The sequence below is a fragment of the Hyaena hyaena genome, unplaced genomic scaffold, assembly GCF_003009895.1.
Source record: "Hyaena hyaena isolate Hyena2069 unplaced genomic scaffold, ASM300989v1 scaffold_86, whole genome shotgun sequence".
In the NCBI taxonomy this organism is placed as follows: Eukaryota; Metazoa; Chordata; class Mammalia; order Carnivora; family Hyaenidae; genus Hyaena; species Hyaena hyaena.
Window position 1 is genome coordinate 2,904,922 of NW_024080721.1, and position 17,563 is coordinate 2,922,484.

Sequence of the window (17,563 nt, forward strand, 5' to 3'; positions counted from 1 at the left end):
CCATCTTAAATTAAAGCAACTTTATATTTTACTTTGAAGGATATAGCAAAGAATTAGAATGAATCTTTTGTAGAAAATGCTATTCATTTGTAACCATGAAGAGTTCTTATTTGCCTTTACCTACTATCCAAACTCTTTTCTTGGGTGTAGGTGATTTTCTGATAGCTGTGGGCTCCATAAGGTAAAGGGGAGGAAGTAATTATTTATATGCAAGAGTCTACAAATTCTGTGACAACTCAGTGGGCTTGCAATCATAATAACATTTTGATGATCATTTTCTTCACTTTCCTTCAACTGAATCCAGTTCTGGTAGCCCAGGGTCATAATGCTGAGCTCCTGTTTGGTTTTTGTTTTCACTCTCCATGTAAATTTGTAAATGACTTTTAAAAATTACAACTGCAGTTTCCTATTCTATAAAGCTGGGATAACCTGGTTACCCTATCTCCCTGTTAAGGTTTTTATTAAAACAAAATGAAGCTTAATTTACAAAAACCCTTTAAAAAATCACAATGTAAGCCAATGGTTTAAGTAATATAGGTTTGAGAATAGCTGATCAGAGGACATTTCCCCATCAATAATTAAATAGCAGCTCAAATTATTCTTTGAAGATTTTCTACATTTAGGACTAATTGCAATATTGTGATCAAGTAGAAGAACACCATGCTTATCATATTGGCTAGAATCTAAAGCATATTGGTAGAGAATAAGTACATTCTTTCAACCCTTTAGCATTAATACATATAATAGTGTATAATAAAAAAGTTTGTCATTTTACTGACATATTTTTGTTACATTTTCTATGTATCAATCAAATGGGCTGGTACAGTTAAACAACACTTAATAATGCTTTCTTGTCTCCTTCCACTTCCCAATAGGGTCAGAGAAATTAAATGCAGAAAATAGTCTCTTAGAAGTAATAGAATTAAGGCTTATGGGGCATACTCAAAACAAGATTCATCAGGAAAACAGAACTTTGGATTTAGACTCTAAGTATTTGTTACTCAAATACTATAGGTTGCACTCCTAATATTCTTACCTACTGTAATTTGAGGTCGTGAACAGGTGGCTTCTTTGGATTCTCTTTCCTTCCTTGATTCTAATAAGTCAAGGTTATCAGTCACTGCACAAAAGAATAGGAATCTTTAGGGGTCCCGGTGAAATATTAGCAGGAAACATCCTCATAAGAAAACCTAGAAAAATCTTGAAAACCTATGCATATCGTGGCCTGCAACAGTGTTACCTTGCTTGGTCTGTCCTAAGCCACCTGCCTTGTATGATAGTCACTCTCTATCCTCTATCCCCAGAGGCAAGGGGTAACTTTTCAGTGTTTGAACCTTATCTTCCTACACTCTTTCTCTTCTACCTTTTAGCCCTTCTACTGTCACTTCACACTTCCTTCATCTTTGCTGTTTCTTACATAGGGAGCCCTTGGAAATCTAGTGTTGACAATGGCAAGCTTCTCTACTCCTTGCCAACCTGATGTTGTGATGAAAATTTGCAAGGCTGAGAAATAACCTCTGTGTCCATATCATAGATATATTTTGGAATTGCCTTTTAGAGCAGTTTGCTAGCCTAAGACCAAAGCTAAAATGTGCACTCTTTAAAATTTGAAGCAAATTCACATTTTACTTTGATAGATATAGTGAGCAATGAGAATATCATTTAATTATTGTTCTTTTGTAATATCAAGACCAGGTAACATTTTTATTTGTTCTTAGGTATTTTCCAAGTATTTTTCCCCCAATAGGCATGTTTCTAATATCCTCTGTGTCTAGAAAGTAGAAAGGGAAAATGAATCACCAATTTGTGCACTAAAGAGCTGCAAACCTTAGGACAGCTTCTGCTACCCATGGAATTGAGGAAACACAACATTCTGATAATTGTTTTTAGCTCTGTTTTATAAAACAAAAATGCAGAATCCAGGGTGCTAGTCTTATTGGTCCCTTTAATTCCCCATGAGACTTGAAGAAGACCTTGATGTGACTGTGTTTTCTCTAGAAAACAAGGATATCAGTGTCTAGTCTTCTTATCCCTTAAGATTATTGTAAATTAAAAAGTAAGGTATTATTTGCAAAACTCCTTTGAAAAATCACCATATAGGCCATGACTTGCTGAAGAACTCTCAAAAACAATACTTGGGTTTTCAGATTGCTTTATATGAATCTTTTTTCTGCTAACACTAGAGAGCTGGATGAGTTTTTGTGGGTTTTTTTTGACACAGTTTATGATGAGAAGACAATATGACCTTCTAATAAAGGAACATTTAGCCTTCAAAAATCACTGTATAATTCCAACACTTTATAAGCATAGAAACTAGCTAATTTGAAAAACAAACTCATTATTTTGGAAGCCTCCTTCTACTATATAATCAATATATGGGTACATGTATTGATAAATAGGACCTATGAATTAATAGGCCTCAGAGAATGAGATTCCAGGATAAACTGAATGTATCATACAGAATAGACACAGAATAAGATGCATCAAACAGTAGCTCTTAATTCTGATTCTTGCAGCCAAAGCCTGCTTTCCCACTTCCTTACCAAGCCCATTTTCCAGTCCTGACGTGGAGGCTTCTAGGGGCTCATCTCCATCACTGGATTCTGAGGAGTCACTGCTGATCACTGCACAGAAGAACAAAACCCTTTAGTTGCAGGTGGGGCTAATGAGTCCACAGAGCAGGCAACACTGCAAAAGAGCACTAGGAAGACCTAGAAGCTAAGTTAACTCAAGGCACCCTGGTCTGTTCTTGAATGTGTGTGACTTGCAGGCTGCTCCAGGTCCTAAACCAAAGGTGATGGAATTCGTGCACAGAGGGTGGCTTTGCCCATCATGCCAGCACTCTTCTTCCCCCACTGTCATGCGACCTCCTAGCCCTGCCCTCACACTACCTCTGTCTTTGTTTCTCAATTTACTTCTTTACTTTCCTCTTGGCTCTGACTGTTTCCCCTACTTAAATCTCTCTTTCTGGCAATGGTATCTCTTTATACCTCTCTTTGTCTTTCATCTCCTCTCATGAATATCTTGGCTCTCTGGGTTTTTTCTTTTCTTCAGGTTCTACCCCCATACTTTCTTCTTTTGCTTTGGAAATGGCCTCCTGTACATTAATACTTAAACCCACCATTTCTGTCTTTTGGTATTTTTCCAATTACAGGGACTTTCACCTGCAGAGCTCACTGCCTGCAGTGCTGGTTCCTCCTCCCTTGCCTCCATCCAAGGTCACCTGGACTCCCTTGATGGACCCTGCTGACATGTCCCAGCCCCTTTCTTGGAACTGGTGACTCACATTCCACACTCTTACAGTCAGACTTACCTATTATGTCGGAGGCCTGGTTACAGTTGGTCTTTACTTGGGCTTGCTGATCAACTGTCGAGTTAAAAAATGGCTTTTCCTTCTTTATATCCACCAGATATACAGAACAGGAATTTATTTGGATCCCATGGCCTGGTAGCTCTACTCCTGGATCAAATTGGAATGAATGAAGAATTTTCATTTGTCTCCCCAAAGGGAGTAAACACCCTTCCCTACTATTGATAAGTCCCTCTCCCTGTAAATCCACTGCAGGGGTGAAGCTTTGCCCCCACCCCTCTTCTTTTCTGCTGCTTAACTGTGTCCCTTCCTCTGTGCCTTCCTGGATTCTGGGCTTTGGGGATTTTTTGTTTTTACTTTTGATGAATTACTTTTTGCTGTTTTAAAAATAAAAAGTATATTGGGGCACCTGGGTGGCTCAGTCGGTTAATCTGTCTCTTGATTTCAGCTCAGGGCATGATCTCACAGTTCATGAGTTAGAGCCCTGCATCAGGCTACATGCTGTCAGCTTTGGCTTCTCTCACTCCCTCTCTCTCTCTACCTCTCCCCACTCATACACACACACTCTCTGTAAAATAAGTAAACATAAAAAATTAAAAATTAAAATCATATTTTCAGTATGTTACATACATAAAAATGATTAAATCATAAATTTTGAATCATCATGAAGTGAACATATCTGGGTAATTGTCACTGGGGTCAAGAAATAGAAGATTACTAACACCCCAGAAGCCTCTTAGTGATACTTCCCACTAAGTGTCTCCATCATGTAACTCAAATTAATCACCACCTTGATTATTAATTCCACTGATAATTTATTTTGCCAGTTCCAAAATATACATAAGTTTGTATAAATAGAATCATGTCCCTTCTCTCCTATTTGCTGTTTCTTGGTCTCTCTGTCATTTAGGAGGGGCGGAGAAATTTGCGTTCCTTTCTCAACATTATGTGTGTGAGAGTCATCTGTATTCAGTTTGGTTTTTCACTGGTGCATAGTATTCCATTGTAGAAATAACCCATTAAAAACAAAACCATAAAAAATGTACTTGTGCCATTTCAAGATTTTGGCTATTATGAATAGTGCAGCACTTATATGTATGCATTTCTATTGGTTTTCAACTTTGAAAGAGTATACCAAACTATTTTCCAAAAGCTTGTGTAAAGGCTGAGATATAATTGAGAGAGCTTGGAAAATTCAAGTGAAGAAATGAAACTTGGTGTGGTGGGAACTTGCTGGGAGGGAAAGTGAGGTGGGAATATGAAACTGCATGGCAGGTATCCTTCAATAGTCCATACTAAGCAGTGTTGACCTCATGCTGAGGGCCACAGGAGGACACTGGGCTTGTATAGGAATGACACATGAACTGGTTTGCATTTTTGAAATGCGCATTAAGCTGAAGTGTGGAGAATGGTTCTGAGCGGAGCAAGACAGGAGGGAAGAGACCAGCAAGAGAGGTCCTCTGTTTGAGGTGAGAAGTGATAGGAATCTGGATTAGAGTGAGCATCCTGGAGATGGAGAGAAATGAGCAAGCTGGACATATTTTAAAGTTGGAATTGACAAAAGTGGCAAATAAAGTCATAGCTGTTTTTAATCCACTGAATTTGGGGACTGCTTGTTACACAGCAATAAATAACTGATACAGCCTCCAAACAGAGATAGCTTTCAGACCTTTGAATACAAGTCTTCAGGCACTTGAAGGGATGAATCTAGATAGCAGGTCTGGATTGGAGATGTGTGTGTAGGAATCCATAGATCACAGATGGTGACAGAAGCCATGGAGAACTTAAATGTCTGGTTAGATGCCTATTTTTATATGAGGGTGTTAAAGGGCCATTTCGATCATTGCAGACACCTTACCTTTCTCAATGGTCTTAGTAAGAGCCCTTCCATTGTGCTTTCTTTCCAGTGACTGTCTCTTCAATTCAGACAATGTCTTTATTTGTCTTCTCTTCATCTGGTCCATCTTTTACCAGTTTTTCATTTATGGTCCCTTAATTCATCCTCTACATAGTTCTCTTAGTGCCTCCTCCCATTTTCTCTACTTACTGGTATTCATTTCCTTCTGTATATTTCTCTATCATGCTCTTTATTTCAACATTGTTTATCACTATTTCCCAGGGCCCAGCAGGGCCTAGGATGGGGCAGAGGAGGTGCTGGGGGCACAAGAAGATACCAAGAGTAAGATTTTCTTTACATGTGCCTCAGGGCCTTCCTGCCTCCCCCTAGAACTGGCCCTACTGTCCTCTACCTGATTTTTCAGTGTATCCATTCTCTGTAACATTTTCTGCTTTCTCTTATCCTGTCTTTGTTTCGTAATTATTAAAGTGCCTCTTCTATATTGATTTTTTCTTTCTATTCATCTTTCTCATCTCAAGCATTCAATCATCATCAGAATTTTCCCCCTGTGTCACTGTCCCCTGCTCCAAATCCCTTCATCTGTCACTTCTTTTTACAAGTCCTTCACCAGGGCTTCTGTGGTCACAAATCTGACCAGCAGCATCATGCATAACTTTCAAGTTTCTGTTACAACTTCTGAAAAGCAAGTTGCAACTTACTCCTTTTCACCAATCCACAAAATGGTACTGTTTGGATTCCATGTCAATTTATCTAAAACCTATGTTGTTCGTGTACTTTCCCACTCAGGGTTCCTCGGTTCACTTTTTCATAATTTCTCTCCTTGCGTTTTCTCCTCAGGGACACCCCCTCCATTAAAGAACTGAGCTCTTTCCCACTTGCATCTCACATGACTTAAAAGTAGCCAGAGGTGGGGTGCCTGGTGGCTCAGTCGGTTGAGGTCCAACTTTGGCTCACAGTTCATGGGTTCAAGCCCCACATCAGGCTCTGTGCTGACAGCTCAGAGACTGGAGCCTGCTTCCGATTCTGTGTGTCCCTCTCTCTCTGCCCCTCCCCTGCTCATGCTCTGTCTCTCTCTGTCTCTCAAAAACTAAATAAATGTTAAAAAAATTTTTTTTAAAGTAGCCAAAGGGTGTGGGTCTTGGATGTTAGGACCAGGGAGGCAGTTGGTATAAAGAGAAAAAAGGAAAGCTTTTGTTCTCATAGAAAAACATATAGCTAGAATTTGAACATTGGTAAGAAAAGTAATAATTACCTTCTCTATCACAGGGTGATGTGCTGGGTGTCTCTTCTGTTGTATCTCCATTATTCACTTGGATAAGTGCTTGTTCACAGGACTCTGAGGATAAAAAAGACCACAGCTGAGACCCGACAGAGCCTATTCTGCCTATTTCCATTTTATATCTCACTTGACATCTCTTTTTTTCTCATGTTTCTATTTATAGTTTATCTGCATACATTGCCACCTTCACTCCATAAAAGTGTTCATGCTTCAGTGATTCTGTGGCCAATGTCTCCCTGACTTCTTTTGACTTTTCTTTCTGTCTCTCTGATAAGGTACTGAAAAATTTCACCCTTTGTTTCTTTGTTAGTGTTTCCTAACTTTTCTTCCTCTAGGCCTCTCCCATCAATATGTTAGGCTCCATTACTGCCCCCTCTGTGTCTGCATGAGTTTCCCCTTCTTTGTTAATAGATGTTTCCTTGGGTTGTGCAAGACTCCATTCTCTGCCACCAGCATGGCCCCTCCATGCCCATGCAAACCCAGGCAATCAGCCTTACCTGCTGGCTCAGACTCTTGGGCACACTCTTTATTTGCTTGTTCACTTTCTAGTGCATCATTTTCATCACTGGTTGAATCTCTTCTGTTTGCATTTATCTTTTCTGTTTCACAGAGGCTCTCTGAGAGTCCATTTTCACGTGGGGTTGTACCTAAACCATTTTTGATTCAGAGATATTTTATTTTCCTTCTGCATCAATCAGGGCACAACAGGAAAATACAAGTCACTCTAAGCTTTTACAGCAGAGGGATTTAATCCAGGGGGTTGGTTATGCAGTTGATGGAAGAGCTAAGAAGTGCAAATAGAAGAATGCAGGAACTGGAAGAATATTTAACAGTAAGCCATGGGAGGGCCTGATCCAGAGGCCAGGATCACTGGGTGGATAGAAGCTGGCCCCTGGCTGGCCTGCTTGGTGGGAAGTAGTATCATAGGTGAGATGCAGCCACTGTCAGAATCATGGGCAAATGAAATGATGGGGAAATATCCAACTTCTCCCTTGTTCTTATTCTCCAATGACTTGTTAGTACCCAAAATCAGGAAATCAACAGGAAGCCAGCCACAAAGGGAGCTGGCAAGTAAGTCCACAGGGGCCAGTGACCAGAGATAGAGGGCAGAGCAGAGCAGGCGAAGTAAGGAATGAATCTCAGGGCAAAAACCCCAGAAATTTCTTGAAGAAATTGCAGAAGTAAAGATGGACATTCTGGGCAATCAGTGATACAAAGAAGCAGCCACGCCCCCCTTCTAGAACATTCCAGAATGGGACAAGAACAGCAAAGGATCACAGAATACAGTCAACAAGAACAGACCATTGTCAGATGAGGATTGTGGGCATAACCAGGTCAGGCTTCGATATGAGTTTTCACCAGTTCCTAAGGGGAAGAAATTGAAAGTTTATTTCAGAAACTGAAGTGTATGGTCTGTGCTGTGCTTCCCTAATCCGTTTTTTATAAAGTAGAAGTTGAAGATCCCCTCCAGGTATCATTACAGAGACCATGTGGACTTGGCAGTTACCACACAACTCTTGTAGTCAGACCCCAGTCTGCAGAGTGGAGGTCTAGGGTCAGCTGCATCCCAGGCTAAGAGGGCCTTGTCTAGGCCATCTCACTGAGTTTCCCACACAAGGTACTTGAATAACTGGTGATGGCTTATCCTGACTCTCATGGCCACAGTAAAGCTGCCTTTGTTGCCAGAGCTGCCCTTGACCAGCACCCTTATCTGGATTCTTACAAAGTTCTGGGGCTCTGTCCCTACGTCCTCTCCCTCCACACCCTCCCTCTTCACATCTGTTCAGTCTATCTCATTGGCCTTTCCACAAGGACTCTTTTTCTGATTCTCCCATTTTTGGTATTTTTTTCTGTATCTTTCTCTGCATATATTTCCCAATTTTTGCTCATGTTTCTGTCTTTTTCACTAGATTACTGGAATGGCAGTACAGGGTTATTAATGCAGGCTCTGTCATAGCCAAAAGGTTGAAACAACCATCACTGACTGATGAATGAATAAGAAAAATGTTATATATGCATACAAGGGAATGCTAACCACTAATAAAAAGGAATGAAGGACTAATTCACGCTACAACATGGATGAACCTTGAAAAAGTACACTGAGTGAAAGAAGCCAGACACAAAGTCCATGCTTGTATGATTCCATTTAAATGAAATGTCTCAAATAGGTAAATCCAAAGAGAAAGAAACTGGATTAGTGGTTGCCAGAGTCTTGGAAAGAGGGGCAGAGGGAGTGACATGGAGCTTCCTTCTAAGGTGATCCAAATGTGTTGGAACTAGGTAGACGTAGTAGTTGCACAACGTTCTGAATGCACTAAAAATATCACTAAACTATATATTTTGAAATGGTTAATATTGTGCAATGTGAATTTTACTTCCATCAACACACACACGCACAGACACACACAGGCTCTGGGTTCAAAATGTCTGGGTTCATCCTTGTTTATCTGACTCCCGGCCAACTACACAGAGGGTCTGCAAAATGGGCACATACACAAGGCTAACCTCCAAAGGCAGCCTGAGTGTTGTTAGGTTACAAACGTAAAACTGTCAGAGCAAATGTTTAATCAGTGAGGTGTTAGTAACATGGTTATTTCAGGGCACCTGGGTGGCTCAGTCAGTTAAGTGTCAACTCTTGATTTTGGCTCAGGTTATGATTATGGTTTGTGAGATCGAGCTCTGTGTTGGGCCTGCTCTAGATTCTCTTTTTTCTTCTCTCTCTGTCCCCACTTCCCCTCCTCATGCTTGCACATGCTCTCGCTCTCTCTCTCAAAATGAATAAATAAGCTTTAAAAAAAAAATAACATGGTTATTTCTAGTGTGTCTTTTAACCTGTCCTTCTCCGTTTTCATTTCCCCTCCTTCTCTCCCTCAAATTACCCACATCTGAGCCTCTGCCTCTCTACCACTTCCTCTTTTCTTTGTGTGACTGGCCTTTTCTTTGAATATCTGGGCTCTTGAACAACATCCCCCACATTGAAATTGGTCCCATCTGCCATCATTTAATGTTGACCATGGGCCCCAGTTGTTAGCCCTTCACAGCTTTACACTGATTTTCTCCTATAGGGGACTTCCTAAATCACAATTACTTCCTGGTAGTTTATCTGCTTAAGTCTGGTTTACCGACATGTTGGCTTTCTGTCCCTTCATCTTGGTTATTGGGCCAATAGTCTTTTGTCATAGCCACTCCTCCAGGATTTGGCCTCTGGTTAGATGTTGACACAAATACCACTCCTTGCCTTCTCCTTGTTCCTTAACATTTCTTCCCTGATTCCTCAAATCCGCTCAGGACTCAGGCCTGAGTTCCCTTTCTCCTTTTCTTCTTTGCAGATGAGAATTGGCGTTTATCAGGTTACAATCACCTTTTTCAAGGCTCAGTTGAATATTAGGACTCTTCACCACCTCTTCTCCATCACTTTCTTGGTAACTAAATTTTTCTTGGATTGCTGAAGAGAGGGAGACAGAGGAGGCAATTAGGGACTCCCATCAGAGATCAGGAACAACACCTCAATATTACACAGTTAACAACTCCTATCCCTCAGGTCATTCCAATCTCAGTGACTCTGATCCTCTTTGTAAAGTTCCCCCATCCTGGGATAGAAAAGAGAACTCCCAGCAAGAGAGTCTATGTTTTTCACACGGAAAGGAGCCCCTCCATATAGAAGGATAAAGGAAAACACCATGATCCTGTTAGTTTTGTATAAGAATTTGTGTGTGGCCAGGAAAAAAAGTATGTATCAAAAGAAATAAAAAGACTAAAATGTGTTTCTGAATTGTTCAAATTGAAAGGAAGAAACAGGGATTTGCTTGGGAGATGAGCTATGCTCCTAGAGAGATCCCTGGGTGTGAAAGAGAAAGCCCAGCTACTCTAAAGATGCTGCTAGACAAGAGGAGGGCTGGGGCAGGGAAGGTGGGAGCTTCCCAAAGACACAGAGCAGGGGACACCAGGAGGAACCACGACAGACCCCCCAGGGGCCCAGCTCCCAGGGACACAGGACACTCCACGGTTCTGAGCACGGAGCAGATCGCAGCGCTGGAGGACGACCCCAGACGCCCGCCCCAGGGGCTGGGGAGGCTGGGACACCTGTCCAGCGCCCCTGTCTGCAGGTGACCCAACACACGTGGGAGGAAGGAAATCAACCAGGAAGCCTGGGGGAGGGGTGTTTGTGGGGAGTCCAGGGAGGAGGGGGGACCAGGGAGGAGGAGACACCAGGGAGGTGGGGACTCGCTGGCGCAGGGACGATGGCGGGAGCTCCTCCTGGGGCAGCGCCAGCGGGGGGTGAGTTCCACTGGATGGTGGGAGCCACGGGTGCTTTATCATCCCAGGACCTGGCCTCAGATCCTGGCAAAACCAGGTGAAAGATTCAAGAGAACAAAGGGAAAGGTGGAGGGGGTCTGTGTGTGGAGGGTCCCATGGGGGCTCAGGGGCCTCTGTGCACCAGATCAAGGTGGGGACTGGGCAAGAGGAGAGGGTGCCTCACCCAGGCCACAGCCCCCAGATTCTTGGCCTTGGGTCACTGACCCACGCTCTTGGGTACAACAGGGTCCGGGAGGTGGCAGCTGTTACTTCCACAGGAGCAGGTGAGCAGCAGCAAGTGTAGATGCGGGTCACCCCAGCTCGGGGAGCCCTGGAACCTAACATGTGTGATGTGGACAGTGAACCTGGAAGGGAGGGTCCCTCCAGTCCACAGAGAGGATCAGAGCCCCCGAGATGCAGGCAGTTGTCAGGTAATCACCATTCCCTTCGTTCCCATGGCCCGGGGCATCCTGGTTACAAATATAATACTGACTTGAAATTTCTGATTAGGTATTTAATTTCCTTAATTCCATTTCTAACCATACTGACTTGCTGTAGAAATTATTTTCTTCTTAATTAGATAAGGTTACTGTTGACACAAATCAACAAACCACATGCTTTATATCTGCTAAATTTTGTCCTTGTTTATAAAACTGTTGATATCTCTTTATTGCCTGTTAATAAACTTCCAGTTACTTAGCTTTCTATGCTAGACTTCCCAAAATCTTCTTCAAACTTATCTCTCAAGGATCAGCTCCATAGTCTGCTTCTCACTTTCTGAGACAAATCAAATTTGTCTTTGTTTTAAAGACACACTGGACCCTTGGACACATCATGCCTGATACCATAATGCCAGATCTCCTCAGGACATGTGAGTCTTTTAATGATGTCTCTATACCTTATTTGGAGAACTCCACTGACACCAAACTGTGATGAAATAAAAGGTTTTCTAGGCAAGTAAAAAAAATTATACACACACACACACACACACACACACATTCTCTTAACTTTTGCAGGCCTTAAAATAAATTAAAATAAAATCATTTTAAAAATAAAATAAAAATCATGACTTCCCAGGGGAAAAAAATCAAGAATCAAACCTTTAGTTTTGTAGAGTATCTGGCAGACCATTGGTTTTGTGATTATTTGAATGTTCATTGCACTTAATAAAACCAATTCTCCAGGGTGCCTGGGTAGCTCAGTCAATTGAGAGTTCAACTTTGGCTCAGGTCATGATCTTATAATTTGTAGGTTCAAGCCCTGTGTCAGACTCTGTTCTGACAACTCAGAGCCTGGAGCCTGCTTTAGATTCTGTGTCTCCCTCTCTCTGCCTCTCCCATGCTCACTCTCTCTCTCTCAAAAAATAAATAAACATTAAAAAATTTTTAAAAATTCTCCTTCTTCAAGGGTAAATTTGACCTTGGGTTAACTTTCTGGATCATTACTCTGGAAACCTAATCAATGTGGCCTTTCTTCTGTGATGTTAGGCCAACATCAGCCTACTTAAAACCTAGTTTAGGGGCACCTAGGTGGCTCAGTCTGGTAAGCATCTGACTTCAGCTCAGGTCATGATCTCACAGTTTGTGAGTTCAAGCCCCGCATTGGGCTCTATGCTGAAAGCTCAGAGCCTGGAGCCTGCTTCAGATTTTGTGTCTCCCTTTCTCTCTCTACCCCTCCTCCATTGCACTCTGTGTATCTCTCTCAAAAATAAAATAAACCTTAAAAACATTTTAAAACCCAAGTTTTAGCCCTAGTTTAGGGTTAAAAATGACTGTAAAGTGTATGTGGATTGGGAGGGATTATATAGAGACTACAAAGCATACTTTGGTCTTCCTTTAGTGTGGTCACACGTGTGGTCACACTTACAAGTCACCTTGTCCCTTGTGGGGTCCCTGAAACTTACAACTACAGCACTGTTACATGAGCTATTGATACCCTTGGGCATGGTGTTACTAAGCCAGGGTGGATCCTTCATCCACAGCTAAGCTGACACTTGAGTTGGGCAGTAGTCCAACTTGGCGGACTGCTGTGTGGACCACTGCAAGGAGTCCCACAAGAGAGGAGCAACTGCTACTAGCCTGTTGGGATGCTGTATTTCTTGTAATATGTCCTGCTAAGTCAATCTGATGCCAGTTTGGCTCTGGTTATCCTGTGAGTCTAAATGCCTAGTTAAGCAGATGTCCAGGTGGGTGTTGTACCAAAGCGATTATACCGTAAGCTTTGAGAAAGCTCATGATCTGTGTTTTCTTAACTGTTATATCCCCACTGCCCAGCACTATATGTAGCACATTGTAGTAGCTCAATACCTGTCAAAAAAAAAAAATTAGCCCTGGACATCAAAAGGTAGATAATAAACCTAATTACCATTTTCGAAGGTCTTATAAACGTTATTTAAATCAGGGTATTCTTGCATATTGACCTCGCTGAACAATGCTTCCAGAAGTGGCAGGTCAAATGTCTTCTCCAGCTCACTGAGAACGTTATACACCACTTTTTGTACAGGGACCAGGTTTCTACAAGACTCTTGACAATCCTTAAAAAATATTGAATGGAGAAAATATAAATACAGACTTCTAAGTTAAGAATAGCCCCAGAAAGTGATTTTTCTGGGTAATGTATTCCAAGTTCCCTCCATAGGTACCTTCTCATACAAAGTTTTAGAATTTCTATATATTTGTATGTAAATCCTTCCTCCTTAAAAATACTCACTTGTAAAACTGATCTCCTCACCTTCATTCACATTAGAGGTGAGAGCAACTTTGAAGAATAACAGTTTCAAAGTTAAATGATCTGTAGCCCTTTAAGAACCTGGACTGATATTTTAGGAATAGACTAAGAATTGATGAGCAGCTGCTCTTTTACATGGACAATCTCTGCCCTTTCCCCAGGACTGACTTGGCCTTGAAGAGCTCAAACAAAGCAGGTGACAGTTCTTCCTTTTTATGAACATGGCAATAGAGAAAGCACATTCATAGGGCAAAGAGAAGACTTGAATTGGGGCTTGGTCAGTTAAGTGTCCAACTCTTGATTTCAGTTCAGGTAATGATCTCATGGTTCATGAGATCAAGCCCCTAGTCAGGCTCTGTACTGACAAGAAACCTGCTTGAGATTCTCTCTGTCTATCTCTCTTTGACCCTCTTCTGTTTGTGTACTCCTTCTCTCTCTCTCTCATTCCCTCAAAATAAACATTAAAGAAAGAAGACTTGCATTTCTGTATCTCCAATAATGCCTACAACTAAAATTAACCCAGGGCATCTGGGTGGCTCAGTTCATTGAGCGTCTGACTTCAGCTCAGGTCATGATCTCACGGTTTGTGGGTTCGGCCCTGCGTGGGCTCTGTGCTGACAGCCATCTCAGAGCCTGGATCCTGTTTTGGATTCTGTGTCTCCCTCTCTCTCTGACCCTCCCCTGCGCACGCTCTCTCTCTCTCTCTCAGAAATAAATAAAACATTTAAAAAAATAAAAAAATTAATAAAAATATAATTAAACCAAATTCCAAAACTCCAGAAGTACCATTAAAAAAAAAAGAAAGAGAAAAAGAGAAAAAAAACCCTGACAACTGAAGACTGCTGAAGAAAGAATAACAGTCATCAATCAATTCCCAAATTTTGTCCTAACAGGACACCAGTTTCCTATAGGTTTTAATGTTCTCAGATCTAAGGATTGAAACCAATGTCCACTGAAATGATGTGTTGATTATTATTCTATTAAATTAATTCATTTATGTTATACAGCGATTCATTAAAATTATTTTTAATTCTTAGTTTATGCTATATTCTATCCATTCCTACAAGGCATTATACATCTCTTGAGAGCTCTTGGTTCAGATCCAGCCCATTTGCAGTGCTATTCAGCCCAACTCCAGGAGGCACCATGGAGTTCCATTCCTTAAGTGAGAAGCAGGGCTGTCTCTGGCGATGGCTGATTCTCCTTTCACTTTTTGCCTTATAGGAAACACTTGCAACAATTCTTGGAAACGTCCCCCACTCATAGGAGACTCCTCAGTCGGCCAGTTGTGCTTGATGTTTCGATCCAGGGTATCAAAATATAATTTCGTTTAGGGCTAGTTTACCATATTGTGGCATAATAAGCATCACTTACATCATACATTTTGTTCGTGATGAGTTCACGGTCACGGAGGCACTCAAAGAAAGGAAATGTCTTTTTTATTGCATTTGAAATTTCCACCTTGTGTCTTTTGAAGTGTTTGAATAAAGTCTCATAGATGAGTCTGTCATCGATGCTCTGGTCTTCTGAAGATACCCTAGGAAGGAAGGACACCATATGAAAAATGGGTCATCAAGATTCCAAGATGCTTGTGGTGGCTGTAAGATTTATATATGAAGGATAAGCTGTGAAAAACTGTTACATAAGTTAAGTGGTCCTGAGTAGAGACAGAATACATGGAGTTAAAACAATAAGCAAAGATATGATGGAGAAACCGTGGAGATTAAGAAAGACTTAAATGCAGGATTCCAGTCTGCCCAGATCAAAACCATTGTAAAGATAACTTCACATATCTGAAAAGTTTTTGTGATTAAAAATTTAAGTTTAAACAAAATCAAGATGGAGTGAACAGAAGAATGGAAAGCAATGGAATAAACCACACTCAAATAAAACAATTTTGAAAAAAGGAAAGCAAAAAGATAAAAATCTAACTTTGAAAATACTCTCTAATTAACAACTAAAAGAAAAATATCAGAAAGAAAAAACAAGCTGTTCCCTTTCCACCGTACAGCTGTTAAGAGAAATACCATCCTGCTAATATTCTAAAACTAGTTTATGAAGGATAAGATATGGTTAATAATGATATGACACAGTATAAATTGATAATTTCACAAGAATATCAAACATTTCTCCTGGGACATCTGGCCCTGCTTTATGTTAATATGAATCTGTCTGTGCTAGTGAATCTTTTCAGGCACCTGAATTTCAGAAATCACTAATGTTTCCTGTGAAAGTAATTTTAAACTGGAGTCTGTAATTCCATTTCTTAGTTGATCATTTTATTGTTCTGATAATAATGTTTTAATCAACATCTTGTATCATGAAGACTCAGAAGCTTTTTCTCAGTACTTAGCATGTCTCAGGGAATAATAATGTCACATTATTGTGTCACATCCCTGACAAAAATGTTTAAAGTTCAAAGACCACAGACTGAAAAGAAGCATTTGTCTTGTCTTTTATTAAAAGCCCTGCTAAAATGATAATAAAGAAATTGGATTCACATTCAAAGAGAATCAAGGGGCAATGAGAACAAGAGAGAGTTCCATCGAAATCTGTAAGACAAAAGTGGGCAGAGGGGTGTTAATTGCTGTTGTAGAAGCACAGAAAAACAATTGGTTTGCCCTGGAGAACCCGGAAGAGGCAGTGGAGATCACAACTCTGGAAACATGTTGCTGGAAACTTACATGTCATTTAAAAAATGGTGAATAGAACAGTGTACGTGTAACCTCTCAACCTACACGCTGACCCCCTGGATCCAAGCAGCCTCTCAAAGGCAAACATAGCTGACTTTTCTATCACCATGTGTGAATTTAGCCTGTTACTGGATTTCATATACATGGAATAATAATGCATCATGTATGCTTTGTGCCTGACATTTGCTCATCACCCATGCTGTTGGATGAATAGACGTTTGTTCGTTTTTGTTGTTGAAGCTATTCCACTGTGTGGACCTACCACAATCTGCTAATTCATTTTCCTGTTGGTGGCTGCTTAGATTGATTCCAGTTTGAGACTTGTGTGACTAAAGCTGCTGTTCTCGTACACATCTTTCTATGGCATGATGTTTTCATTTCTCTTGTGTAAACCACTAGGAGAGGGTCATGGTGTGAGTATGCTTAGCTATTTTAGAATCTGCCAAACTATTTTTTAGAGTTTATTATATAAAGTTTTCCTAATTTTAGCCATTTTCATGTGTATGATGTTGTATCCTAGATAGTTTTAATTTGTATTCCTTTAATGACTAATGACGTTGAGCACACTTTCATATGCTTGTTGGCAATTCATGCATCTTCTTTTGTAAAGTGTCTGTTCAAGTCTTTGGCCCATTTCTATTGTTGGGCTACTTTTTACTACTTACTGATGTGTAGCAGCTTGTTTTATATTATGGAAAGAATTGATATGTTTGATTTATGCATTATGAACATTTTCTCCCTGTCTGTGGTGTGCTTAACCATGTGTTTTGATGAGAATTTTTTAAAATTTTGATGAAGCCAAATCCTTCAATTCTTCTCTTCTGGTTAATAACCTTAATGTACTAAGAAATCTTTGCCTACCACAAATTAATGAAAAAATTCACAAAGCAATTTACAATACAGGCATGGATCTATTTCTGGATTGTCTATTCTGTACCACTGATCTATTTGTCTATCTTTATGTCAATAGTGTATTGGCTTGCACACTGTAGCTTATAGAAAGTCTTAAAGTCGATTAGAAAAAAATTGTATCGGCTTTTCTAGGTTTTTGGTTTTCCAATGTCTCTTAAAATCAATTTGTCAATTTCTACAAGAAAAGTCTTTTGGATTTTTATAGGGTTTGCATTGAACTTACAGATAAATTTGGTAACAACTGATATCTTAATAATATTGAACTCCAATCTGTTAACATTGTATAGCTCTCCATTTATTTGGTTTTCCTTAGTTTTGTCTAGAAATGTTTATAGTTTTCATAAAGAAGTCATACACATCTTTCATTAAACTTATTCCTAACTAGGAATGGTATTGCTTTTTTAAATTGGCATTGCTTTAAATGGTATTGATTTTTAAATTGCTTGTTATAACTGTATGGGAATAAACTAATTTTCAAAAACATTAAT

The 17,563-nt window shown here is 40.4% G+C and overlaps 1 protein-coding gene across 6 annotated transcripts in view; it reads right to left on the minus strand.

Annotated features, from left to right (window-relative positions):
• The window catches only part of LOC120233337 (nuclear body protein SP140-like protein), a 99,431-nt gene that overhangs the window by 47,259 nt on the left and 34,609 nt on the right, over nt 1-17,563 (minus strand). For all 6 annotated transcript variants that reach the window (XM_039234509.1, XM_039234508.1, XM_039234507.1 and 3 more), the window contains exons 2-10: nt 14,845-15,007; nt 13,108-13,276; nt 9,809-9,892; nt 7,750-7,812; nt 6,945-7,094; nt 6,421-6,504; nt 3,314-3,460; nt 2,544-2,624; nt 1,037-1,120 (exon numbers count right to left, since the gene is read on the minus strand). In XM_039234509.1, coding sequence (XP_039090440.1) covers nt 1,037-1,120; nt 2,544-2,624; nt 3,314-3,460; nt 6,421-6,504; nt 6,945-7,094; nt 7,750-7,812; nt 9,809-9,892; nt 13,108-13,276; nt 14,845-15,007 — 1,025 coding nt within the window. The remainder of the gene's footprint in view (nt 1-1,036; nt 1,121-2,543; nt 2,625-3,313; nt 3,461-6,420; nt 6,505-6,944; nt 7,095-7,749; nt 7,813-9,808; nt 9,893-13,107; nt 13,277-14,844; nt 15,008-17,563) is intronic.